General features: G+C 51.4%; 1 protein-coding gene across 3 annotated transcripts in view; it reads right to left on the minus strand.

The window, feature by feature from the left end:
- Positions 1-574: 574 nt before the first annotated feature.
- The window catches only part of C2H10orf143 (chromosome 2 C10orf143 homolog), a 106,191-nt gene continuing 80,848 nt past the window's right edge, over positions 575-25,917 (minus strand). Inside the window, exons 4-6 of one of the 3 annotated variants that reach the window (XR_003905820.1) lie at positions 16,046-16,125; positions 6,853-7,676; positions 575-2,300 (exon numbers count right to left, since the gene is read on the minus strand). Coding sequence is in view for 2 of the 3 variants with exons in the window: in XM_029932799.1 (XP_029788659.1) it covers positions 7,652-7,676; positions 16,046-16,125 (105 nt within the window). In the remaining variant the exon portion in view is untranslated. Of the gene's footprint in view, positions 2,301-3,032; positions 4,611-6,743; positions 7,677-16,045; positions 16,126-25,917 lie in introns of those variants that run through there. The other 2 variants (XM_029932799.1, XM_029932798.1) reach the window with 2 other exon arrangements.

Raw genomic sequence — 25,917 nt, forward strand, 5'->3', positions numbered from 1 at the left:
GAGAAGAGGCCAAGCAGCCTTGACCACCGCATTCCCTGCCTTTGGTGTCTCCCAGGAAATGACCTGATGTGGGACCTTTGCCATTAGCATCTGGAGCTGCTGCCGACTGCAAGAAAAGGGGTGGGGCGGGCGTGTCCACGTTCCTGACAGCTGGCCGGCCCTTGGGTTGGAAGAAGCTGACTTCCAACCAAGGTGGCTCCCGCTGCAGGCCTGTTCCCAAGGCAGCCACTGCTGCTTTTTCTAACATACCCCTTTGCTGTGAGCGGAGGACCGGCTCCTCCTAATTCTTCTCTCCCTGCTTCCTCCAGGCCTGAGTGCAGTGTAGACACCTGAGTAAATACAACTTTCCTGTAGCGGAGGTGTGTCTTCCAAAAAAAGCACCAGCGTGTCAGAATCTGACCCTCCACCATCCCCCATGTACGGCTCCTTCTCACCTGTTTCTTCCTCCTAGATTTGTTTTGTACTCTTTACTTCAACCGTTTTTGGAGTGAAAGTTGAATGTGCTGAATCATGAAATCTTACTGGAAGGGAAAAGTTATTTTTGGCCATTTATTTAGTAAAAAACACTCTAGAGAACGCAACCCAGAAATGTACTTTATTATGATCGCTTAATGTAAGAAAAGAACTAAATAACGAATATTTCCCCTTTGTCATCTTCACTTGGGAATCATTTTTAATGTGAGCCAGCATGAAACCATTTAAGGCAATATGCAATATTTTAAGATATAAAATTACCCATGTTTTTAATAGCGGCTCACTTGTATTGAAATGTTATGTGCTGAGCACCCAAGACAGGCACAAGCTCGGGAAAGCTAAAAGACATGTTCTAGAAACACTGCCGGGAAGCTGGGCCGTAACCCCAGAGCTGGACTCCAGGACTCAGGCCATCACCTGGGTCAGCCATGTGTGACCTCAGAGGCAAACGAGGGGGGTGTTCAATGTCCTAAAGTCACTTTGCATGATGGAGCCCTGAAATGGACTTTGCCGAGTTTGGCCAGATGGCCTGTGGAATGCCGAGGAAGAGGCTAAGGACGGAGCGGATCCCGTAGTGATGGAGCGGTGGCCCTTCCTTCTCCAACCCTCCTCCTCTCACCTGCCCCCTGCCCCCAGAGGTGTCGTCCTGTGCCTCCTTCCTCCAAACGCACCTGCAGAACGGAGCCCCGGCCTTAACTCTTCGTGGTCCTCAAGGGTTGGTTGGTTTGTTTGTTTTTATGGGGACGAGAAATGAATGGAGAACATTTAGCCACGTAGGCAATTGTTCATGATCTCAGAGGCCCAGGAGAGGAATAGGATGCGTCACATAGATCATCGAGGAAACGATGCAATCAGATGGGACAGTTTGAGGAAACCCATGTGCAAGAGTTTGGTGGCCGACGGGAGACCGTGACGCCATCTTCATATACAAATAACAGTGTAGAATCACCCTTAACTTACTAGAACAGATCGCCGATTTTTTCTGGGCCTCACTTACCGGCTACCTGATTACTGCCCCTTTCACTGCCCTCCTTGCGCCCACAAATACTAATTTAGGCCGAGTGCTCACGGCCCAGCTCGCATGGTGTTGGGGCTTAGCCGGTGAGGGCGTGCAGCCCTGGGACGTCTGCACCGAGGAGGGCTCCGTGGCTCTAACAGCTCTCACACAAACCAATGTCCCTCTCATCTGCCACCGTCCACACGCGTGGGCTCTGTCACTGACCGCTGTCCCTGGAAACAAACATCATGTCCCAACCTCTTTCAATATTTACGTCTGTCTCCTTTGTCCATAATGAGCAACGTGCCTCGTGGCCCCAACTAGCCATCCAATATTTTAAGCGTGAGACAAGGTGAGGCTTTAACCTCGGCCGGTTAGCCCCAGTCCACGGAGCGATGGAGGGCCGCATCTCAGAGGCCAGAACTCAGTCCTGGCCATTCTCAGAGCCCAAATGGTTTCAGGAATCGTCCTTTTTTGCTGGCCTATCAGTCTGGCACAAGACACGTCCGTGCATGGATCTCCTGTGTGGGGAGCTCCTGAAGCTGGGCCTCACCTGTTCTCTTCGTCCGGCTGGGAAGCTCTTAGCACGGGGCTGGACGCAGCATGTGAGATCAGCAAACAGTCGTTGAATTAATGCAGGTAGGATTCAACCTTAGAGACCTGGTGTTATGGAAGGGTTCACACACACACACACACACACGCACGCACGCACACGCATGCACACGCACACGCACGCACACACACGCGCACATGCGCGCGTCAATAGAGCAGGAAGACAGAATTGGGTCTTCTGCCCGGAACTTTGTGGTCCCTCCGCACCTCTTGCTGCCTGCAAGAGGAAAAAACTACTTTCATTAAAATAGCAGCTGATTTGGTCAAATGTGCTGTGACCTGCTTTGCGACATTTCTGCTCTTGCCTCCCAGTGGAGTGACCTGGCTGAGAGTAACAAAGAAAACCACCCAGTGTCCACATAAGACGGCCAGGAGAAGGCCACCTGTGGGAGTCGGTGTGCACGGTGAGACCCGCCGGCCTGCGCAGAGGGGAGCAGCCGCCCGCGTGAGAACAGGACGGGGACCACGGGAGCCGCCTTCCCAGGGGCCTTGCCGTTGTCCTGGGGCCTTGGCTTCGGCATGAGACGCACACTCCTCCAGGTCGTGGAGACGGGCTTGAGGGTTCAGGGCGGCTGCTTTCCCGACACTGGGTCCAAGCAGCCGTGCAGACTGCCCGGTGTGAAGGGAGGCGCTCGGGGCCCCCGCTGGCCCCCGCTGCTAGTGTTCAAGTGCATATGACGGTTCTTCCGTCTTACAGACAGTCACCAAGGGAAGTCCTAGGGTTGGAAGTCCTGTGTTCAAGGCCCAGGGAACATACATCTGAGAGAGAAAGACTGAGACACATATGCCGATGGGGAAAAATCCTGTGATTATTGAGGCCTGTTTTCACCTTAACATATGTGCCCCAAACTGCTTGTCTTTTTAATGTTCATTTATTTATTTTGACAGAGAGAGAGAAAGAAACAGAATCCCAAGCAATCTCTCTGTCAGCACAGAGCCCGGTGCGGGGCTCAGACGCACAAACCATGAGATCACGACCTGAGCCCCCCAGGCGCCCCCTTTTATTTATCCAAAGCCTTGAACGCCAACTCCTAAACCTATGACATGTGGATCCCACCTTGATTCAGAAGGACACTTAACTATAAAGCAGTCAATGCGTTAAACCATCGCCTGGGATGGGGACTTGCATGCAGGTGGCTTGTGAAGTGTGTCTGTCACCCGGGGGCACCAGGTAGGGAGCAGGGAGGCCGGGAGGGTGTGGAGGCCCCCGGAGGACGGCCTGGCTCTGGGACCCTGCAGACCTTCCCGTGGCGAGGTGGAGCCACCCCCCTGGACACCCTTCGACTTTGAGTTGGGCAGCGTGACTTGCCTGGGCCTCTGGCTGGTAGCCACCATGTGGATGTCCCCGCTTCTGCTTTTCGTGCCTCTGTCTTCACTGTGGGGTCAGACCCAACCAGCGACGGGTGTGGAATGAGCACACAGCAGGGAGCCCAGGGGCCCCGCCAAGGCCGTCCTGGACCAGCTGGCAGCCAGCTGACCCACACTATGGGGGAGAGCCTACCAGGATCAGCAGAGCCTTCCAGCCAAACCACGGCAGGGGGCAGATGTGTGAGAGCCCAACCCAACCAGAGGCACCTGTGGCTTGGGGCTGTTTGTTACTCAGCATTGCTGCCGCATAGATAGCCGATAAGGTAGGCTGCAGCCTGGTCCCCCAAAACAGTCAGAGTGTACATTACCCTCACAGCCTCCTGGCCCACAGGGAGGGAGCTGGGCTTTCAGGTCCCTGTGGCCAGCAGTCACTGGCTAAAGAACCGCCGGGGGAGACACGACCTCCCTGGTACTTCCAGCCCTCACAGCCTGTGACAAAGCTTGGAGTCCAGTGTAAAATCTACAGAAGCTCAGCCCCTGGGGAATGACCAGGATCTCGAATGTCCAGTGACTGTGCAAAGATCGGCGTGGCAGGGGCAAGCGGCATCCTAGCCTTCTTCGCCCATGCCCGTGAGGAAGAAAGAGCTAGAACAAGCCAGGCACCCAGGACTCAAAGAAAGCAGCGTCAGGTCTTCCGGCAAGGACTCCGTCAAGCCTGCCCAGGTGTCTGACCGACAGAACTGTGACAGTCAGTGGATGTTGTTTTAAGCCGCCGAATTCATAGTAAAAGATTATAGCGACAACAATGAGGGTGCCACCTCTGAAGGCAGGAGGCTGCCGCTCCTCACTCACTCTGCGCGTCGGCCAGTTTTGCCGCGGTGCACCTGCTCGCAAACCTTCCCCCGCGCAGCCGCCGCTCAGACAACAGCCACACTTCCTCACACGCCCGCCTGCAGGTCGGCCAAGGGTGGCGGGCTGATCTGAGCCCCACGGCTCACAGACGGCTGGGTGTGGCTTCAGACCACGAGTTCTGTCCACGTCTGCTCTGCGTGTCTCTCCTTCACTGGGACCGGCCACCCCTGGGCCTGTGCTTCTCGTAGTGATGGCAGGAGCTCAGGGGAACACGCTCAACTGGACAAGCACATTCGGGATTCCGCTTCTGTCCCACGGACCCAAACGAGGCATGTGGCCACGCTAACATCCATGACAAGGGGTGTGGCTATGGGAGGAGGAAGAAGTGGGACAGGAACTCACAGAAAAGCCCTGAGAGGTCTCTGTGTGGATCCCCAAGTCCTTTGGTGCCGGAGCCTTGAGAAGGACCGGCACCTTCTCCCGTGCCCTTTGCCTCCCACCCTAGACCCTCAGCAGACGATGCCAGCCCAGGCCTCCAGAGGGGCTGAGCCCCCACATGTGGTGTGACCTCCAGAGCGGCGGCCCATGGCCCCGTCCTGCCCCGCCTCGCACCTCCTCTCGCTGCCTGTGACTTCTCCTCAGACTTTACTCCTGCACTTTGCCCGGAGAGGCCCCCTTCCGGCTCCTAGACATGCCCCACGAGAGAGAGAAGGACCAGCAAGCGGGCCCCAGGCCAGGACGGGATGCCCTTCGGGGATGGGCATCAGAGTAAGTCTGCGGAGCAAAGAATTCGGGCTCCAAAAAGAGGTCTGGACTCTGACCATATGGAAGGACAAAGTGACAGGAGCGTCTTTGTTATTCCTGACCCCCCAGGACCATGCTAAGGAGATGCTCAGGGAGGGGCTGGCTGGGCCAGAAAAAGCAGCCATGTGATTAGAGCGGGGGAGGGGAGATGGCGCCAGAGTTCAAGCACATGGAAATCAACCAATGGGGCGTGCCCATGTAACGAGGCCTCCACGGAGGCTCCGGATGGACACCGAGGCCCCACGGGCTTCCCCGGTTGGCAGTACTGGGTGCCTGTTGTCACACGTTGTGACCAGAGGGGTAACGCTGTCCGTGACTCCGTGGGGAGAGCCGGACCGAAGCTCCGTGTTCGCGGACCTCCCAGATTCCAGGTAGGCATCTCCCCTTTGGCGGGCTGCACTTGGGTGCTTCGCCTGTACTAAGTGGGTGGGATAGAACACCCTTCCTGAGGGCAGGGAGTCTTCCAGCAAATCCGACCCGAGGCTGGTTGGGGGACCCCCGAGCTTGCAGTTGGTGTCAGAGCCTTGGGCAGGCTGGGCGGTAGAAAGGGTTGTGCCCTTAACTTGAATTTGCCTGACTCTGTGTAAGCCCCACCCACTTTGCCCAATGAGAGGTGGCCCCTGGGTCACCTGGCCGCTGAGAACCAGCCTCTTCCTAAAGAAAGTCCTCAGAAGGAGTCCCTCCGGAGCAAGAGCCAGGGCTCCTGGCTGAGCCACCCTCCACCCCAGGGGGGCAGGCCTTCACCCTGGGGCACACCCGACCTTCAAATCAGAGTTTCTTTTACTAGCCAGTGACCGAGGGACACTTCCCCGCCCTCCCTGGTTCCCCCCTCGCCTCGCGTACCCAGGGTGTACCACTGAGGACTCTTTGTTGTAAGCACAGAAAACAGAATGTCTGCTGACTCATGTAACAGAATATTGGCTTTGGGAAGCCTGGCTCGAGGGGTCAAAACACCCCACCAGGGGCCTGTCCGTGTCCTTTGGGGTTTCTGTCTCATCCTCAGCCTCCACTGGGTGGCCCGGCACTTCCCTTATGGGACCAAAATGGCTGCCACAGCGCCAGAGCACATGTCTCCTCTGACAGCTTCCGGCTAAGAGAGAGACTTTTTTTCCTCTCCCAGAAGCTCCTGAGTCCATTGGCTTAGCCTGGGGTGAAAACACGTCTGAGAAGCAATATGGGCCAGGGGAATGCCACTAACCCTCCAAACCCCAGGGCTGAGCGCAGAGGAGGGCGAATTCCCTTCACCGAGGGAGAATCAGGCCCGCGGGGGGAAAGGACCAGCTAATGTGGACCGCACGGTGTCTTCGTGCCAGGGTCATGCAGGAGTGACTGATGGCCATCGCTCACACTGAGGCTACCATGACATGGGAAGTACCTCTGACCATAAGGGGTCCCTCTCCTGACCAGGGTCCAGGCGGGAGCTGCGGACTGTCTCCGCAGAACTGGGTAGCGCCAGCTTGTTTCCTGGGGGCTCCCTGACTCCAGGTTGCACACAGGCCCTAGCAGACCTGTTCTGGAGGTCTGGAGGCCAGATAGGCATTGCCGGTACCTGGGGAAGAGGCCACCCAGCCTCTGAATCTCACAGCAGGAGGACACACACATCAACTCCATCAGGACGCTACGGACGATAAAGAGTTTGCAGAGGCCAAGAGGAAAGAGCTTTCAGCACTCACCCCCCACCCTGTCCCTCCTGCTGGATGAAAAGCCCTGTGTGTCTTGTGTTTACTTCCCCCTCCCCCCAGCACCCAGCACAGTGCTGACAACCTCCGATTCATTTACCTTCAATTGTAGCAACTTCTACCTACCTTAAAAACCCCAGGGAGATTGCAGATCAGTCTGGGTTGGCTCACATGACCAGCCACAAACCAAATGCAGTGGTCCCGGGAGGATGGGGTCCTTTGGTAGGTCAGTATCCATTCCCAAATTGCCTGGCGAGGAGTGGACCCAAAGGAAAGGAGGCGGGGCAATGAGAGGAGGCCGCCACTGCGACTCGGAGGCCTGGCTCCTCCCCGAGCCTTGAGGTTTCTTTCAATAGGATTCTGTAATTCAGTTCTGGCTGCGGCAGCTGCTCTGGGGAGGGGCGGTCTCTGGTTGTATATGTAGGAGAGACCCTCCGCTCGCATCCTGGGGTGGCCATGTCTCTCCACGGAGCGGCGTAGAGGTGAAATGTGTGTCCTCCGAGTTGAGCATTTAAGATCATGTATGCCTTCTTCAGTCTCTTCAACCTTCCCCTGGTTGGACTCCAAGGTCTCCAGGCTCACAAGACAGCAGAGCCACAAGCTGGAAGGGGCCTGGGCCCCCAGGTCACCGCATGGAGGAAGTTACCCCACCAAGCAAATCTTCATTGGAATGTTACGTGAGTGAGCAGTAAACCGTTTTCAGCTGCTGAAATCTGGGGGCTTATCAGTGTCTAGCAACGGACTCATGTAACGTTCCTGGAGGTCCGCTTTAAGTGGCCTCGAGAAAAAGGTGCTACTCTGGGCCGGAAAATTCTAGTCTGTGAACCACAATGGCGATCTGTACATGGGGAGTGATCCTGCTTGTAAGATTACCGTGGTCCCAGAGCGCGGGGCATGAGGAGAGGCTTCCTGAGGAATCTGGAACTCAGTGTCCCTTGCGGATAGCAGCACTAGGAATAGCAGCATATTATTATTTTTTTAATCAAACCAAAAACTACAAAGTCATTTCTTATTCATTTAAATTAAATATATATATATCTACACACGCACACACACAAGTAACCATTAAAATATAAATGCAGGCATCTCATAATGAACATCTAAGATTGTGTCTTCAACAGCTGAAAGAAATGAAATTCAATCTTTCTTTTTTCACAGAACCATTGGTAGAACTACATTAATTTATTCTTTTTTGAAATTGTACTTATTTATTACCCTTATTACTTTATGGCTTATACTTTGTATTTTTTAAATTTAAATCCAAGTTAGTTAACATATAGTATAATAATGATTTCAGGAATAGACACCCAGTGCTCATCCCAACAAATGCCCTCCCTAAGGTCCCTCCCCCTTCCCCCCCTCTCCCCTTCAGCCCTTCCCCCCAGGTCCTCCTCTCCAGCAAGCTCCAGTTTGTTCTCTGTATTTAAGAGTCTTTTACGGTTTGTCTCCCTTTCTGTTTTTATATTATTTTTGCTTTCCCCTATTTTCATCTGTTTTGTTTCTTAAATTCCATATATATGTGAAATCACATGAGATTTGTCTTTCTCTGACTGACTTATTTCACTTAGCAAAATACCCTCTGGTTTCATCCCCGTGGTTGCAAATAACAGGATTTATCTGCTTTCTCATTGCCGAGTAATGTTCCATTGTATATACGTGTATGTATATACACCACATCTTCGTTATCGATTTGTTAGTTGATGGACATCTGGGCTCTTTCCATACGTTGGCTCTTGTCTATATAAACATTGGGGTGCATGTGCCCCCTCGAATCTGCACACCTGTACCCTTAGTACTACCCTTAGTAGTGTAATTGCTGGGCCATAGGTTGTTGCCTGAGTTGTTAATTTTAGCCACTCTGACAGGTGTCAGGTGATATCTCATTGTGGTTTTGATTTGTATTTCCCTAATGACGAGTGATGTTGAGCATTTTTTCATGTGTCTGTTGGCCATCTGGATGTCTTCTTTGGAAAAGTGTCTATTGAAGTCTTCTGCCCATTTTTTCAGTGGATTACTTCTTTTTTGGGTGTTGAGTTTGATAAATTCTTTGTAGATTTTGGTTACTGACCCTTTATCTGATATGTCGTTTGTAGATATCTTCTCCCATTCTGTTGGTGCCTTAGTTTTGCTGATTGTTCCTTCACTGTACAGAAGGTTTTTATCTGGGTGAGGTCCCGATAGTTCATTTCGCTTTTGTTTCCCTTGCCCGCAGAGACGTGTCAAGTAAGAAGTTGCTGTGGCTAAGGTCAAAGAGGCTGTTGCCTGTTTTCTCCCCTAGCATTTTGATGGCTTCCTGTCTTACATTTAGGTCTTTCATCCATTTTGAATTTGGTTTTGCGTATGGTATAAGAAAGTGGTCCAGGTTCATTTTTCCACATGTCGCCATCCAGTTTTCCCAACACTGTTTGCTGAAGAGATGGTCTTTTTTCCATTGGGTACTCTTTCCTGCTTGGTCAGAGATGAGTTGGCCATATGTTTATGGGTCCACTTCTGGGTTCTCTAGTCTGTTCCATTGATCTGAGTGTCTGTTCTTGGGCCAGTGCCATACTGTCTTCATGATTACAGCTTTGTAATACAGCTTGAAGTCCAGAATACAGCTTGAATTAGCAATAACAATCTCCTAATAAACAAAAGGCCAGGGCCAGATGACTTTCCAGGGGAATCCTACCCAAGCTTTAAAGAAGAGTTAACATGTATTCTTTTGAAGCTATTCCAAAAAATAGAAACGGAAGGAAAACTCCTAAACTCGTTCTATGAGGCCAGCATTGCCTCAAGCTTTGGTTTCCTTTTTCAGGATTGTTTTGGCTATTCAGAGTTTTTTCTGGTTCCATACACATTTTAGGGTTGTTTTTTCTAGCTCTGTGAAGAATGCTGGTACTATTTTGATAGGGACTGCGTTGAATATGTAGATTGCTGCGGGTACTATTGACATTTTACCAATATTTGTTCTTCTAATCTATGAGCATGGAATGCTTTTATCTCTTCTTCAGTTTCTTTCATAAGCTTTCTATAGTTTTCAGGGCATAGATTTTTCACCTCTTTGGCTAAGTTTATTCCTAGGCATTTTATGGTTTTTGGTGCAATTGTAAATGGGATCCATTCCGTAATTTCTCTTTCTGCAATTTCATTCTTGGTATATAGAAATACAACCAATTTCTGTACATTGGGTTTATATCTTGCAACTTTGCTGAATTCATGTATCTGTTCTAGTAGCTTTTTGGTGGAGTCTTTTGGGTTTTCCACATGGAGTATCATGTCATCTGTGATGAGTGAAAGTTTGACTTCCTCCTTGCCAATTTGGATGCTTTTTATTTCTTTTTGTTTTCTGATTGCTGAGGCTGGGACTTGCAACTATGTTGAATAACAATGGTGAGAGTGGACATCCTTGTTGTGTTCCTGACTTTAGGGGGAAAGTCTCTATTTTTCCCCATTGAGGATGATATTAGTGGTGGGTCTTTTGTGCATGGCCTTTACGATCTTGAGTTATGATCCCTCTATCCCTACTTTCTTGCGGATTTTTATCAAGAAAGGATGCTGTATTTTGTTAAGTACCTTTTCCGCACCTATTGAGAGGATCATGTGGCTCTTCTCCTTTCTTTTATTAACGTGATGAATCACATTGATTTGCAGGTACTGAACCAGCCCTCCACCCCAGGAATAAATCCCACTTGACTGTGGGAAATAATTCTTTTACTGTATTGTTGGATCTGGGTATCTCGTTGAGAATTTTTGCATTCATCTTCATTAGGGAATTGTAGTTCTCCTTGTTAGTGGGGTCTTTGTCTGGTTTTAAAATCAAGGTAATGCTGGCCTTACAGAATGAGTTTAGGGGTTTTCCTTTCATTTCTATTTTTTGGAATAGCTTCAAAAGAATAGGGGTTAACTCTTCTTTAAATGTTTAGTAGAGGGGTGCCTGGGTGGCTCAGTCAGTTAAGCATCTGGCTTCGGCTCAGGTCATGATCCCATGGTTTGTGGGTTCGAGCCCCGTGTCAGGCTCTGTGCTGACAGCTCATAGCCTGGAGCCTGCTTCCAATTCTGTATCTCCCTCTCTCTCTGACCCTCCCCTGACCGTGCTGTCTCTGCCTGTCTCTCAAAAATGAAGAAAAAACATTAAAAAAAAATTTTTTTAATAAGTGTTTCGTAGAATTCCCCTGGAAAGCCATCTGGCCCTGGCCCTTTGTTTATCAGGATATTTTTTTATTTCTAATTCAATTTCTTTACTGGTTATGGGTCTGCTCAAATTTTCTACTTCCTATTCCAGTTTTGGTAGTTTATATGTTTCTAGGAATATGTCCATTTCTTCCAGATGCCCAATTTGTTGGCCTATAATGCTCAAAATATTCTCTCATTATTGTTTGGATTTCTTCAGTGTTGGTTGTAATCTCTCCTCTTACATGTGTGATTTGATTCATTTGGGTCCTTACCTTTTTCTTCTGGCTAGGAGTTTATCAATTTGTTAATTCTCCCAAGAATTGACTCCTGGTCTTATCGATCTGTTCTACTATTGCTGTTGTTGTTGTTTTCAATATCATTGCTTTCTGCTCTAATCATTATTATTTCCTTTCTTCTGGTTTGGGCTTTACTTGCTGCTCCTTTTCCAGTTCTTTCAGCTGTAAGTTAGGTCGTGTATCTGAGAACTTTCTTCTTTCCCTGGGGCGGCCTGGTTGCTGTGTACTTCCCTCTCACAAACACGTCTGCTGAGTCCCAGAGATCTGGGGCTGGTCACGTGGCCACAAACTCCTTTAATTTTTGTTGGGGAAACTCTTTATCTCACCTTCTATTATGAAATGCAGTCTTGCCGGATCAAGAATTCTTTGCTGTATGTTTTTCTGATTCAGGACATGGACTATAGCCTGCCACTCCTTGGCGGCCTGCTGTTTCTGTGGGTGGGTCTACGTCGGGCCTGGTCTGTCTTGCCTCACAGGTGAAGGACTGTTTTTCCCTGTTGTGTTCATAGTTCTTTCCTTGTGAAAATTCCTTTGTGAATTTGACTATGATACTTCGTGATAGGTGGGTTTTGTTGAATCTAATGGGAGTTCTCTGTGCTTCTTGGATTTTGATGTCTGTGTCTGTCCCCAGGTTAGGAAGATTGGGAAATAATTTGCTCACATAAACCTGCCCCTTTTTCTCTCTCTTTATCTCCTGGGACTCCTGTGATTCAGATGGCGTGCCTTTTTAATAAGCCATTGAGTTCTCTGAGTCTTGTGTCATGATCTGTTGCCTTTGTTTCCCTCTTTTTTCTGCTTCGATATTTTCCATAATTTTATCTTCTCATTTCTTTTGTTTTTATTTTATTTTGAGAGACAGAGACAGAGAGCGAGTGGGGGGAGGGCAGAGAGAGAGGGAGACACGGAATCTGAAGCAGGCTCCAGGCTCTGAGCTAGCTATCAGCACAGAGCCTGACTTGGGGCTCGAACCCACGAACCGTGAGATCATGACCCGAGCTGAAGCCGGATGTCCAACTGACTGAGCCACCCAGGCGCCTTTAATTTTATCTTCAATCACTGATTTGCCAGCAGCTTATTTTTAAAAATGGAAATTTTTATTCCTTACTTAAAATTACAAATAATACTTGCTTATAATAAACAATGTGAGAATTGTAGGAAAGACATCATCACTGTTAACTTTTTGGTGTATTTCCACCCAGACTTTTCAGAAAGCCATTTGGAGATATATGCTCTTCCATGACTGGGTGGGTATTTGTGCACATAATTTTTTTCTTAAAAAGTAGTAACAATAAGAGATTTCTGCTTCTGGGAAGATGGAGTAAATGAACTTTTTTCTTTCCCCTGCTAGATACAACCAAAACCCCTGGACCTTCCATGTAAAACATACATGAGAAGGCTGAAAAGCGTCAAGGAGAAAAAAGACCAGGCAGGGATCTTGAGACCCAGGGAACTACATAGCGGTGATTTCCTGGGTTTTCTTTTTGCCTCATGCATCCCAGCCTTGGAACTGATGATGGTGGAGGTCCAGGAGTGTCGATGGTACAGATTTTTGGAGGAAAAAACCCCTGTGCTCTCTCTAACCAAAGGGCAGGGAAAGGAGCGCCCCAGTAAGACAGAGAACTTTTAGACTATAATTGCTGTATCCCAGCCAAACGGCTCAGAAAACCTGTGGTCCTACCACACCTGTGCCAGCAGAGACTGAGTGGAGAGCCTAGACTCCTGTTCTCAAGAGGCTGTAAGGAGGCGCCCCGATGAGGCGGTGTCAGAGGAGGCCCGGTGGGGAGTGTGCGTCTTCACTACCACCAATGGGGCTATGGCCCGGCCCTGTGGTGTCCTTAGAGGCCAGGTGGGAGCAGTAGTGAGGCGCCCCCACCCAGCCAGGGAGGTATTAGTGGAAGTTTCCTGGGCAACCAGAACTCCCACCCCTACCCAGCAGTAATGAGGCACCCCCCACTGGGTGTGAATGAGGTGATACCTCTCCCTTCCCCTTCCACAGCAATGCCAAGAACGCCAACTGCAACAGAAAGTTTAAAAAAGAGTCCTAGAACATCATAAAAACGTCCAAGTTTCAAATGAAAGTCACTTATCATACCAAGAACCAGGAATATCTCAAACTGAATGAGAAAAGATTCCTAATAGAAGCTAACACTGAGATGCCGACATGTTAGAATTATCTGACGTCATAAGAATGTTTCAGCAAACAATTCAAATATTCTGGAAACAAATGAAAAGGTAGAAAGTATCAGGAAATAAAGTAGAAGGTTTCAGCAAAGAAATAGAACACATAAAGACGAAGAAAATGGAAATTTTAAAAATAAAAATATAATTAGATATAAAAAACTCAATGGATGGGCCTCTACCAAAGTGCGGGGGAGTCAGAGGAAGTAACCAGTGAACTTGAAGACTGAACAACATAAACTACTCAACGTAAACAGAGAGAAATTTTTTTTTAATGAACAGAGCTTCAGGGACATGTGGAATTATAACAAAAGATCTACCATTCGTGTTATTGGAGTCGCAGGAGGAAGAGAATAAGGACACAGCTGGAAAAGTACTCAGAAAAATGATGGCTGAAAACTCCCCAAGTTTGGCAAAAGATATAAACTAGATTCAGCAAACTTAGTGCATTTCAAACAGTATAAACTCAAAGAAGTCCACACCAAGGCTCAACACAGTCAAACCTCTGAAAACCAAAGTATATATAACGTTGATATACATATGAAAGTCAGAAGACACCTTACCTGTAGGCGAACATCATTTTAATGATAATGGATTTCTCATCAACAACTACAGAAGCCACGGGCGCCTGGGGGGCTCCGACTTCCGGTCAGGTCATGATCTCACCGTTCATGGGTTCGAGCCCCATGTCAGGCTCTGTGCTGACAGCTCAGAGCCTGGAGCCTGCTTCCGATTCTGTGTCTCCCTCTCTCTCTGTCTCTTCCCTGCTTATGCTCTGTCTTACTCTGTCTCTTTCAAAAGTAAATGAACATTAAAAAATTTTTGTTAGAACAAAAAAGAAGAAATCACAGAAGCCAGAAGAAAGTGACAAAATTTACTTTAGGTGCTGAAAGAAAAGAACTCATTTCATTCAGTAAAAATGTCCTTCAGGAGTAAAAGGGAAATAAAGACATTCCTAGAGAAAAGACAGCTAAGAGAATTTGTCACCCGCACACCTGCCCCAAAAGGCTAAAGGGGTAAAGACAGGTCCCTAAACAAGAAACGATAAAAAAAGAAAATTTAGAAGTTACAAAGGTAAATATCTAAACACAACAGTTAACTCAAAATGATGTTCCAGTAACTCACAGGAAGGCAGAAGTATATTAAAGAGAAGTAAAAAGCAGAGGGAATAAATTGAAAACAAAACATAAAATGACAGACTCAAGCCTTAACATATTAAAAACGACATTAAATGTAAATGTTCTAAATACATCAATAAACATGACTCTTAATAAAGAAGAATTGGTTTTATGAATGTTAGGTAAAGTAGACCTCAGAGCAAAGAAAATGACCAGAGACAGAGAGGGACGGTATATCGTGATAAAAGAAGACATAGCAATGCTAAATGTGTTTGTGCCAAAAACAGCTACAAAAATATGTGAAGCCAAGAGTGATAGAACTGAGAGGAAAAATAGAAGAAAAAAACCCCTACAATTAGAGTTGGAGCATCTCCCAACAATTGTTGAAACGCTTAGAAAACCAGCAAAAACCCAGAAGAGCTCAATCACACCATCAACCAACAATTCAGTCCAATTAGGGTCTCTCTGACACTTATGGAACATTCCACACAATAATGGCTTTGTGCACATTCTTTCCAAATATCGATGAAACATATATCAATATAGGCCATATAATCTAGGACATAAAACAGATCTTAAAAAAGTTAAAAGAATCAAAATTAGACAGAGTGTATAGTCTGACCAAAATGGAATCCATCTAGTGTCCAATAACAGAAAAATCTTCAAACACTTGGAAATTAAGGAAAATAATTCCACAAGTCAAAGAATTCTTGAGTGAAATTAAAAAAATGAACTGAGTATAGACCAAAAGACAGCTGGGGATACAGCTAATGCAGTGCTGAGAGGAAAAGGCATAGCATTAAATGCACGGAGAATGCTTTTTCATGCCTATCACAAATGCAAAAACACTAATGTCCACCCAAGTCTCACACCTTATATAAAAATTAATTCAAAATGTATCGTGGATTTCACATGGAATGTAAAAGTACAACATTTTTAGAAACATAAAACATAGGAATTCTCAGACTTGATACAAAAGCACAATCCATCAAAGGAAACCTGGGTAAACTGGGCTTAGAATATGTTGGGAAAGACAGCCTCCTGCTTGTAGTCTTCTGACCCCACACTCAGCTGAATAGGAAGGACACGGGGCCTGGAACATTCCCTCATCAAGAGGTAAAGGTCCCACGAAGCCTGCGCTGGCCTTGTCACCTGGTGTGGCTGCCTTTCCCTGTTTCAGATCCATGGGCCCTCCTCTCTTCTGCTTAGGTGTGTGCATCACACCGCGCCCGGCCAGGCCCACTGCTCTGTCACCAGCAGGGAGGGGACAGGGTCCATCTGATGCAGCACAGGAAGGGTGCAAGCAGGCCACGGCCCTGCACCGACTGCCGTGAGCAGCCCGCTGGCCGCGGGGGTGCTGACACCCACCAGGGAAGCAGCTTTCACTAAGCCTCATCTCTGTGCGAGTGGAACAGTGTTTCCCCCGGTGCTTGTCTGGGCTGTGTTTTCCTTGGCACCTCTGATGCCGACATGCAGGGGCAGACGTCTACCCCTGGCATGAGGCAGCAGAGGTCACTGGCCTGACAAAAAGTAAAAAAAGAAAAAAAATGCAACACATTTTGCTTAAGTGCCTACCTGTTGGAGACCATCTGGGCGGCTTCCTGTCTGGGGCCATTCCGTGAGTCAGGCTGCTCCGCACATTTGTGTGCCGGTTGCTGTGTGAACACAAAGGTTTGCTTCACAAAGGATCCCGGGAAGAAGCTGTAAAGCTAAGCGACAGTCTAGGAGAAAACATTTGTAAACTGAAAATCTGACCGAGGACTAGTAAGTAGACTACGTAAAGAACTCTCAGAAGTCAACAGTAAGAACACAGATGCCTAATCAGGAGACGAACTGCCGACACGAAGAAGCATTTCAGCGCAGCACTGACAGGTGGCAATCCCATAAAAGACAAAAACATACTTGTTCGTTGAAGAAATGCAGATTAAGGTCACAATGAGGCCCCGTTACACTCCCATCAAAACGGCTAAAATAAAAAACAGTGACACCACCAAGTGCTGATGCAGTCGGGGGAACACAAAATGGTGCACCCGCCTTGGAAAACAGTGGGGTAGTTTTCCTTAAAAGCTAAACGGGCAACCACTGAACAACCTGGCAACCGCGGGCTGGGCATTATCTCAGGGAACAGAAACGTCCATTCACGCAAAACCCTGTACGCAAGTCTTCACGGCAGCCTTACTCATGAGAAGCAGTCCTTCAACGGGCAGATGCCCAGACCAGCTGGAGCCCATCCACACATGGGTGCTGCTTAGCATGCAACAACCTGGGTGGACTTCTAGAACATTCTGCTAGGTGAAAAAAAACACACACCAAGTTTACACACCAGATGATTCCATTGATATGGCATTCTCAAAATGACAGAACTATAGGAACAGGTACCACGTTCGTGGCCCCAGGGTAAGTGGGGGAGGCGGAGAGCACCGTGGCTGCACAGGATGGCTGCCCGGAGACCCTCGGTGGCGGCAATGCTCTGCGCCCACGCTCCATCGCTGGGGAGCTCCCGCCAGCGGCCCAGTGTGAGAGGCCGCCTTTGGGGGAAACTGTGTTACTTCTTACAGCTGCCCGTGAATCTGCAATGATCTCAACCTTGGAAATGGAGTTGAAAAGGACAAGGATAGGCAATGTTTTGCGAGTTCCCGCCGTGGGCCAGGCATCACGCGTCCGTGCCCACTGGAGGCCTGCGGGGGTGGGGGGGTAATCCTGAGCCCATTCACAGATAAGGAAGGTGAAACTGGGCGAACAGCTCTCCCACGGCCACCGGCTAGTGGCGTCCAAGCTGGGATTCAGACACAGGAAGTGAGCCTGACTCACTCCCCACCGGCTCGCAGCCCCTGCCCCTCGGCCTCTACCGGCCTTCCCGCTGGGCCCCACGTAGGGTGCGCCCCTCCCTGGCCCTGCTCCTGGGCCCCCCAAGGAGTCTCGCCGTCTCTGCCCGCTGCACTCAATGATCCGGCCTTTCTCACACTGAGGCGGACGCCCTCTGCACCCCCAACTCCTCTCGGCTCTTGTACAAGACGACGCCCCCTCCCTGGGGGACTCTGGCCACGGGCACTGCCTCAGCCTGCACGCGGGACAGACCACGGGCGCTGGGCATTGACACCCTGGCAAGTGGGGCTTGTGCGTGGACACCCAGCTTCCTCGTGCACCACGGCGACCTGCACACCCACAGGTCCTGCCTTTCCTGGTTTGAGTTCCCACTGCCCTGGGGTCGCCTCCCAAGCCAAAGGGCGTCTCGGGGGCCCGTCCGTGGGGGAGTGCCCGCGGTGCCCTGTGCACAGCCCTGCGCTCCAAGCCGCTCCAGGTCCGGACCTCCCCGTGTGAGCGCCCTGGGGCAGCGCAGCAAAGGACCACAGCCTGGGCCACCTGACCCCACGAGCGGACGTTCTCGGTCCGGTGGCCAGAATGCAAAGTCAGCATCCCCGGGCCGAAGTCACGTGTCCACAAGGCCGCGCCCCCCCCCCCCCCAAGGTGCCGGGAATGACTGCCCCTTGCGTCTTCCGGCGCTGGAGGCCGCCACCCCCTGCCGCCCGGTCTCTGCCTATCTTCTGTCTGGGTCGAGTCTCGCTCTGCCCCTCTCTCCTGACACACGATTGTGTTTAGGGCCCATCTGGACGATCCAGGTCACACTCCGCATTTCCAGACCCTTAACCGCATGTGCACAGTCCCCCTGACAGGGTAAGATTGCGGGTTGTTGGGGTCACGGCCTGGGGCAGCTGTCACTGGGCTCCCCGCCCTCCTCCCGACCCCCGGCCCGTCTATGCCCGGGCTCCCCATTCCCGTCCTCCACCTGAACTGCCTTGGACATTTTAACCGCAGCAGAGCTGCCCTGTGCTGCCGCACAAGCCAGAAATCAGGGCCCTCTGCCCCCTGCCACCACCCGCACACGTGGCTGCCCCCAGGCCCGTCAACTTTGGCCCAGAGCCCCTGGCACCCCTGTGGGATGCGAGGTCACTCAGGGTCATGCTCTGCCTTGCGTCCGCTGAGCAGGAGCAGCCCTGCAGCAAGGGGCCGGGAGCCCCCCGGGCTCTGGCAGGAGCCCCTTCGCCGCACGGCCCCTGCTCCCTGCCGCCCCCGCTCCTCTGTCCAGGCACCTGCATCTGAAGGCACCTCCAAAGTGCTCTCTCTCATCCCCTGAGGTCCCCTGCGACCCGATGCCTGGCTGGGGACCCCTGCAGGTCCCCGACCAAGTCTGAACCGACCAAAGGCCTTTTGTGCTGGATGACACCTGTCCACTGGGACATGTTCCACGATAGGGAGACGTGGCTGTCCCCGGTCTAAGATGCCACATGGTGTTCAACAGACACTTCCCAGTGTCCACGGACTTTTTCATGGAATGTTTTGTGGGCACCTTGATAATTGATGTGTCTTAATATTCTCATGTTTACCCAATCTTGCCACCCGAAGTGCCACCCACCCGCCCTCTCAGCGGGCACAGCAGGCACAGAGGCCGCCTGCTTGTCCGTGCTGCAGCTCCGAGGGATGCTGAGCCCTGCCTCGCCCTGGGCCACACTCCTGGGGGGCGATGACTGGCCCGAGCGCTTTGGTTCATACCAGGAGCAGCTCCTTCCCTAGCTCAGCTGGGGCAGAAAGAGCCGGCCATCTGGCCAAAGCCTCTGACCCTAACGCCCTTGCCCGTCCTTCCCCTGGCCCAGGAGCGGGTCCCTCCCAGCAGCGGGGACAAGGGCTCCCAGGGTCTCTGCCCGCTCTGCCTGAGCAGTGCCCTGCAGTGTGGCTTCTGAGACGTGTGTCCGGGGACCCGGCAACTGCGCCTCATAGGGAGGCACCCGGCAGCTCCGATGAGGAGACTCAGGCTTCCCGGGGGCGGGGGGGCCGCCTCAGCCCTCTCTGCAAGCCATGGCTGCCCCTCCCCCTGCAACCCTGAGGCCAGGTCCCTGAGGCCCCAAGGTTTGTCTCCAGCCCATGGTTGAGATATTGAGGTGTTTTTTTAATGTTTATTTATTTATTGGGGGGAAGGGACAGAGAGAGGGAGAGACAGAATCCCAAGCAGGCTCCCCGCTGTCAGCACAGAGCACGGCATGGGGCTCGATCCCACAAACCGTGAGATCACGACCTGGGCAAAATCAAGAGCCAGATGGTTAACCACCTGAGCCACCCAGGTGTCCCAGTGTTTTTTTTTAATTGAGGTAGAATTCACGTAACATAAAGTTAAGCATTTTAACCTTTTAAAGCGTCCGATTCAGCGGCACTGAGTCAAGTCGGCGCATTCACAAAGCCGAGCGAGCGGCGCCTGCCCCTCGTCCCCCAGCACGTCTGCCAAGAGGGAGCCCCCGAGCCAGGAGGCACCTGCGCCCCGTGCTCCTGGTGCAGACGAGGCAAGGCCGCGAGGCTAGGGGCGGTCCTGCCCCGGCAGCTCGCACAGCAAACCGAAGCCAAGCCGGGGTCATGCACTTGAGCCCGAGGTGAACGGAGAGCAGCCGCCAGGCCCTGGCGGGGAAGGCGGCTGCTCGGGCTGTGGTCCCGCGGTCGCGGCGCTCTGCCCGCTGCCCCTCCGCGGACACCCCTCCCCAGCTCCTGTCCGGACGGGGCCTCAACCACTTTAGCTCTGTGCTGCCACATTCACACTGATGCTGGCTCAAGCTCTCGGGAAATCGTAATGTGCCTCAGTGTACCTTCTGCGCCCCCTCCCGTCAGCTCCTCTGGTCTGCTCTCCGCCCCCAGGGATCTACCCGTCCAGGCGTCTTGAGTAAACAGGGTCCTTCACGCGCTGGTGGCAGCCAGCTCCCTTCCTCCCCATCAGGTTCCGGGCCGGCTGCACTGGGGATCGGCGCTCCGTGCCTCCGACGGGGCGGCCGGGGTCCGCCGGGGCGTGGGCTGTGGCCCGAGCTGTGAGGGCCCCGCTCAGGCCCGGAGGCCGCTGAGCAGGCTGTTTCCAGCCTCGCCCCCAGCGGCCTCAGCCCCGGGGAGGAGGCCAGACGGGTGATTTCTTTCAGAACAAACAGCTGTCGGCTCCCTCCGTGAGCACTTGCCCCACGAGGACTCACCCCCCGGCCCGCGGGGGGAGGAGTGACGGTGACGGCCAGTGTCACAGAGACCACAAGCCCTGGCTTCTCCCTGGCCCGGGGCTGCTCCTCTCCTGTCATGGGCCCTGACTGGGGACACCCCTCATCTGGGCACAGCCGGGGACAGGACTGGCTTTCCTGCCAAGAGGTGGGGGCCACACGCTGGGCTGGGACCACCCCCAGGGCACCAGCATGTCCAGAAGCCCCACGCCCAGCCAGGAAGTGGGCACATCTGCCCGCTGCGGAGGAGCAGCTGGCACAGGAGGAGGCCAGCCGCGCAGACCGACCTGCCCGGCGTGCTGGGCACTGCCAGCCCCTGGCGCAGACTCTCGGGCCGGGCTGGATCCTGAGGCTGTGCTGGCCCCAGGCGCCGGTGGTGGGCCATACCGAGCCAGTCAGCTCAGCTGCCTGCAGAGACGGGGCCGGAGCATGGCCCCCTGCCCGACGTGTGGGGATTTCCTGTCCGCCTTCAGCCATGCTGGGCCTGCACCACGAGACAAGGTGTCCCAGGGGTGACCAGATCCCGCGACACCCCCCATGCAGACATGGTCCCGACTTCACAGCTGTGCCCGTGATGTCACGAGCTTGACCTCATGCTCTGAGCTCCTCCTTAGTCACAGGCTTTGCAAATCAATCATGGCTGGCTGGCATGCCTTTAGAACTAGGGTGCCAGACTACTGACTCTCATGCTGTGGGTGACTGTGCTGGGGTGCCGGGGACATGCAGGGGGAAAGGAGGGGCTCCTGACACAGAATAGGTCCACACAGATAGAAAAAAAAATCGTTTCCTTAAACCTAACAACTCATCTACCACAAATACTATCTCCTTCTCACCTCTCCCAGCATCTGTCAGCCTATCAGCCTCTCACACCTTAGTATGAATTTGTTGACCTTACCCAGCTCCTCTGACAGCATGGCAGTCAGAGCAACCTGCACTCATGTTTTGGGCCCACCCAACCCTATTGGTCCTATGAGATCCTGATTCCTTCACCCAAAAAGGAGACTCAGACTCAGTACCAGCCTTGTGGAATTCTAGGATATCAAGGATTAAGGAGAGATCACTAGAGCACTTAGAGAAGGAAAAGACAAGTTAACCACAGAGCAATGAGGATACAGTTGGCAATCATCAGCTACAATGAAGCTGAGCTTAAGAGTCATCAGGAGAATATTAATTTAATTTAATGTATTTGTTTTTTAGAGAGAGTGTGCATGCACGTGCATGCTTGCATGATCAGGGGAGGGGCAAAGGTAGAGGAAGAGAGAGAGAATCTTAAGCAGGCTCCACAGTGCAGGGCTTGATCTGATGAGTGTGAGGTCATGACCTGAGCTGAAGTCGGACACTTAGCTGACTGAGCCACTCAGGCGCCCCAAAGAACTCTTTTGATTTTGTTTGCTTTTTAAGTAAGCTCTATGCCCAAGATGGGGCTTGAATTCATGACTCCGAGGTCAAGAGTTGTGCGCTCTACCAACCGAGCCAGCCAGGTGCTCCTGTGAGGAGAGTATTTTAAGTTAAGAATCTATGCCCAGAAAAATCAGCAGTTATATCTGAGGGTGAATTTTCGGGCACGCAGTTTTTGGGGCAATTTACTTCTTGTGTCACCTTTGGTGCTCTTTCTGAGAAACATTTGCTTGCAGATATACTCCAATATAGCCACCAACAGCAACAAAAGAACTTCAAGACAAAGAAAGAGCTGGGGTCCAAAAATCAGTTGCATTAACCCAAGAGTGTAGTGTGAAAATAAATTCTAGTCTGAGAGCTTAGAAAGCAGCTGGTACAAATTAGCCACTCAGAAAAGTGCAATGAAGGAGCTGGATGGTCTTCCTGATGTGGTGAGGAAAGCATACTTGTTCCATCAATATGAAAACATGAAGGCAATTAGCAATCCCAGGATAAACAAAGAGTTATAGAAGAGTGTCAGGGGCCCAGATAGAATATCATGACGTGATTTGGACAACTGATAGAATGTAAAAAGTACATATGCATTTTAACTTCGGCTCCCAGATCACCATCCCTGCCGGCTGCTATGCCTAGTGGTATAAAATTTCATTTCCTTCCTCAGTACAGAAAGGGATAATATTTATGAAGCCATACTATATGTTTACTAGTTTTAGAATTATAGACTAAACATACTGGCATTTATAGAGGAGACATAGTTATAGATTTAGAGCAGAGAATAAGTGTTGTAAGTTCTTCCCTGGCCATTTATTGAGTGGCAGCAGCTCCTCACCTCCTTCCTTTTATTCCCATAGCTCTTTCCACTTGATACATTGTAGATCTTACTTACCGCCTTTGTTCATCGTCTGTCTCCCCAGCGGAAGGTGAGCCCCGTAAGTCTAGGGACTCCGTCAGTATTGTCTGCTGCCTACAGCAGTGCCTGCCCGTTAGAGGGGCTCACGACCTTCTGTGAAGAAACGCATCTGAACAATCTAAGTGTAAGAGAATCACCGACACGGGTTGGCGTGGGGAGAATGACATGGGGCAGAGGCGGCCTCGCCTCTTCACCTGATACGGGAGGGACTGCTGAGGTCGGGTTCAAGTCCGGTCACAGAAATAGAGCTCTGTGCACATGGTTCTAAGCCATTGATGAAAAAAATGGGAGAGCGAAAAATAATGTAACAAAATTAAGGGGAGAACGGAGAAAGTGGAAGTGACTTAGACTTCTCGATCATACCGAAAAGTCAAATAGACATTGTTTAAAATTGACAAATGCAGAAACAGAAGTAGAAGCATTTTATTTAGAATTACGGTGGTAACAACAAGATCTGAAAACATAAACTGTTAATATGGTTCTCTCCCAAGAGCGGTAATGGTGTGGGGAACTTTTCTTTTTTATTTAATGTCAGTCCACACTGCTTTAATATTTTTACTTTTTGTCTATTACTTTTATAATGTAAAAAAAGTGGGGAAAAAGCCATGTACACAGACTTCAATGTCCTTGTTTCCTGTAAAAATGTCTTCACTTATTTATGATTTAGTCTTATGCCGCTAGACTTTATAGAGGGTCAATATTAAAAATGTCCATCTGAAGAGTATATCTATATTGTTTGAAAACTGCAATAAAAGACATTCATGTCCATTATGTCACCTAATGTCCCCTCTACAAGGATTCATGCCAGAAACTTCTCCTGGAATTTCACATCTGAAGAAAGTTTGTCTCAACCAGGGAAAAATATCTGCAACGGGTCTAAAGGACAAAGAATTGACATTCTGTATTGAGACAAACTTTCTCAGATTAATAAAAAAACTTCCTAAATACCTCAATAGGGAAAAATGGATAAAGAATACAAACTATTTTACCAAAGAAATTTAAAAAATAGTCAAATGAAACAGTGAATTAATGTTTTTACTTCTCAGCCTTGCAAAATTGAAGAAGAAGAAAAAAAAGAAGTGAAGGACAAGCAGGAGGGGGAAGGGAGAGGGAGGGAAGGAAAGAAGAAGGGGGAGGAGAAGCAGGAGGGGGAGGGGGACAGGAGGGGTGAATGGAGAAAGAAGAGGGGAAGGGGAAGGAAACAGAGGGGAAGAAGGGGGGAGAGGGAGAGGAAAGGAAGAGGAAGGAGGAAGGGGAGGGGCACAGGAGGGGGAGGGGCACAGGAGCAGGAGGGGCACAGCAGGTGCGGAGGGAGGCTGATAACCAGATGGGGGGCAGTCCGTGGGAGCCTGACCCCGGGGCTCTGCAATTGGAAGCACTGCTTTCCATGGCCAACGGGACACCATGATCCAAGCCCACCAGTGTCATTTCTGGAATTCAGGCTAAGGACACAATTGGGTAAAGGGGAAAGCTCTAGTTCAAACCAGTGACTGGTGTCGGTGCAAGAGAGAAAACAGAGACACCAGGACTGTGTGAGGGGAGAGGTGGCAGCTGTGAGCCCAGGACCGCGAGGGAGCACCAGCGCCACCAGGAGCTAGGCGGGAGGCCGGGCAGATCCACACCCAGAGCCTTCAGAAGGGGGCTGGCCCTGCCACTCGGAGCGTGAACGGGTCCATCTCTGGTTACCATAAGCCACCAGTTTGCGGAGCCGGGTCACACAGGCCTGGGACACGAATGCTTAGAGGCTGAGCTGGGCTGAGAGCCCTGGGCTGGACGAGCGCATCCAGGTACCAGCCCAGTGCCCCCTCCGAGTCCACAGCAGCTGCCACCAGTGTCTCTGTCTCTGGGCCGGCAGGCAGGGGAGAGGAAGTCCGAGGGGGCTGCTTTGTCCACTGGGAGCCCGCTCAGCGGGGGCAGTGTCACGGCTGTGCCCACCTCACGCCGGCCCTGGCCACCCCGGCTGCAAGGGGCCTGCGCCAGGCACCCTCTGCCGGGCAGCGGTGTGCCCCCCGGAAGTCCGGGCTGGCATGGGGGAGGATCCGGGGTGGTTTGGGGCAGCCTGCTGGCCCCCCTCCCCCGGCCAGGCAGCAGTGGCCCAGAAGGTCACCCTTAGGGATGGCCTGGTAGGTGGAGCGTGGGCCCGTGGAGGAAGGGCCCCCAAGTCAGCAGTGCAACCAGGACCGGCCTGGCAGACGTCGCTGCTCCCGAGTGTTTGTGGGTCCGCTCGAAGCTCCCCTGTCTCTCTCTCCCTTTCTTGTAAAAAGAGGTCAGAGAGGAACCTTACACCATATTTAGAAAGTGAGGCTGCGCCTCCCAGCTCTGGCAAGAAAGGCAAACTCAGAAACAGCCTAGCTGCATCTGACCAGAAGGCACCGAGGATGAACGTCCTGGCTTGTCACCGCAGCCCCGCCGGGACCCAAGGGAGTCCCAGAGGCCATCTGGCGAGTCTTCCGGGCTCCGGTGCGAGCACGGCCCTCTGACCCTCGTCATGGCCGTGGTGAGGGGAACTGGCACATTGCACTTCCTGGAAAACACCCGAAGGGCCACCTTCCAGCGTCACGTGAGTTCAAGTCCCACACTGGGCTCTGTGCTGGGCACGGAGCCTACGTAAATACATAAAATATTTGCACATACCTGGTGCATTGACAAAGTGTGGCCGACCCGCACCCGGGGTGGCATTCAGCCAGGAAGGAACGAAGCCGCCCCCCCGCCCCCCGCCTGCCTCTGGAACACTGTGCACCTCGGAGACAGGTGCTCAGCGACAGACGCCAGGCACGTACTGTGTGACTCCTTTGACGTGAAATGTCCAGAGCTGGGAAACCTATAGACAGAAAGTAGACAAAAGATAGTTCACGCAGGGCAGAGGTGGGCTGCTGGGTGGGCCGATGGTTCTCCCTGAGCGGATGGAATGTTCCAAGACCGACGGAGAGGGCGTGGCCTGTCTGAACAGACCACACAGCCCTGAATCGTATGCCTCTAATGGGTGAACTGTATCTCAATAAAACCAGCTACAAAGAGAAGCGTGTGTCTTTGTGCAGACACGGACGAGACCCGCTGACAGCGTTTGCTCTGGGAGCAGGAGAGAAGGAAGAGCAGGAGGATTGCACTTTGAACCTTCA

This window comes from Suricata suricatta, chromosome 2 (genome assembly GCF_006229205.1).
Source record: "Suricata suricatta isolate VVHF042 chromosome 2, meerkat_22Aug2017_6uvM2_HiC, whole genome shotgun sequence".
In the NCBI taxonomy this organism is placed as follows: domain Eukaryota; kingdom Metazoa; phylum Chordata; class Mammalia; order Carnivora; family Herpestidae; genus Suricata; species Suricata suricatta.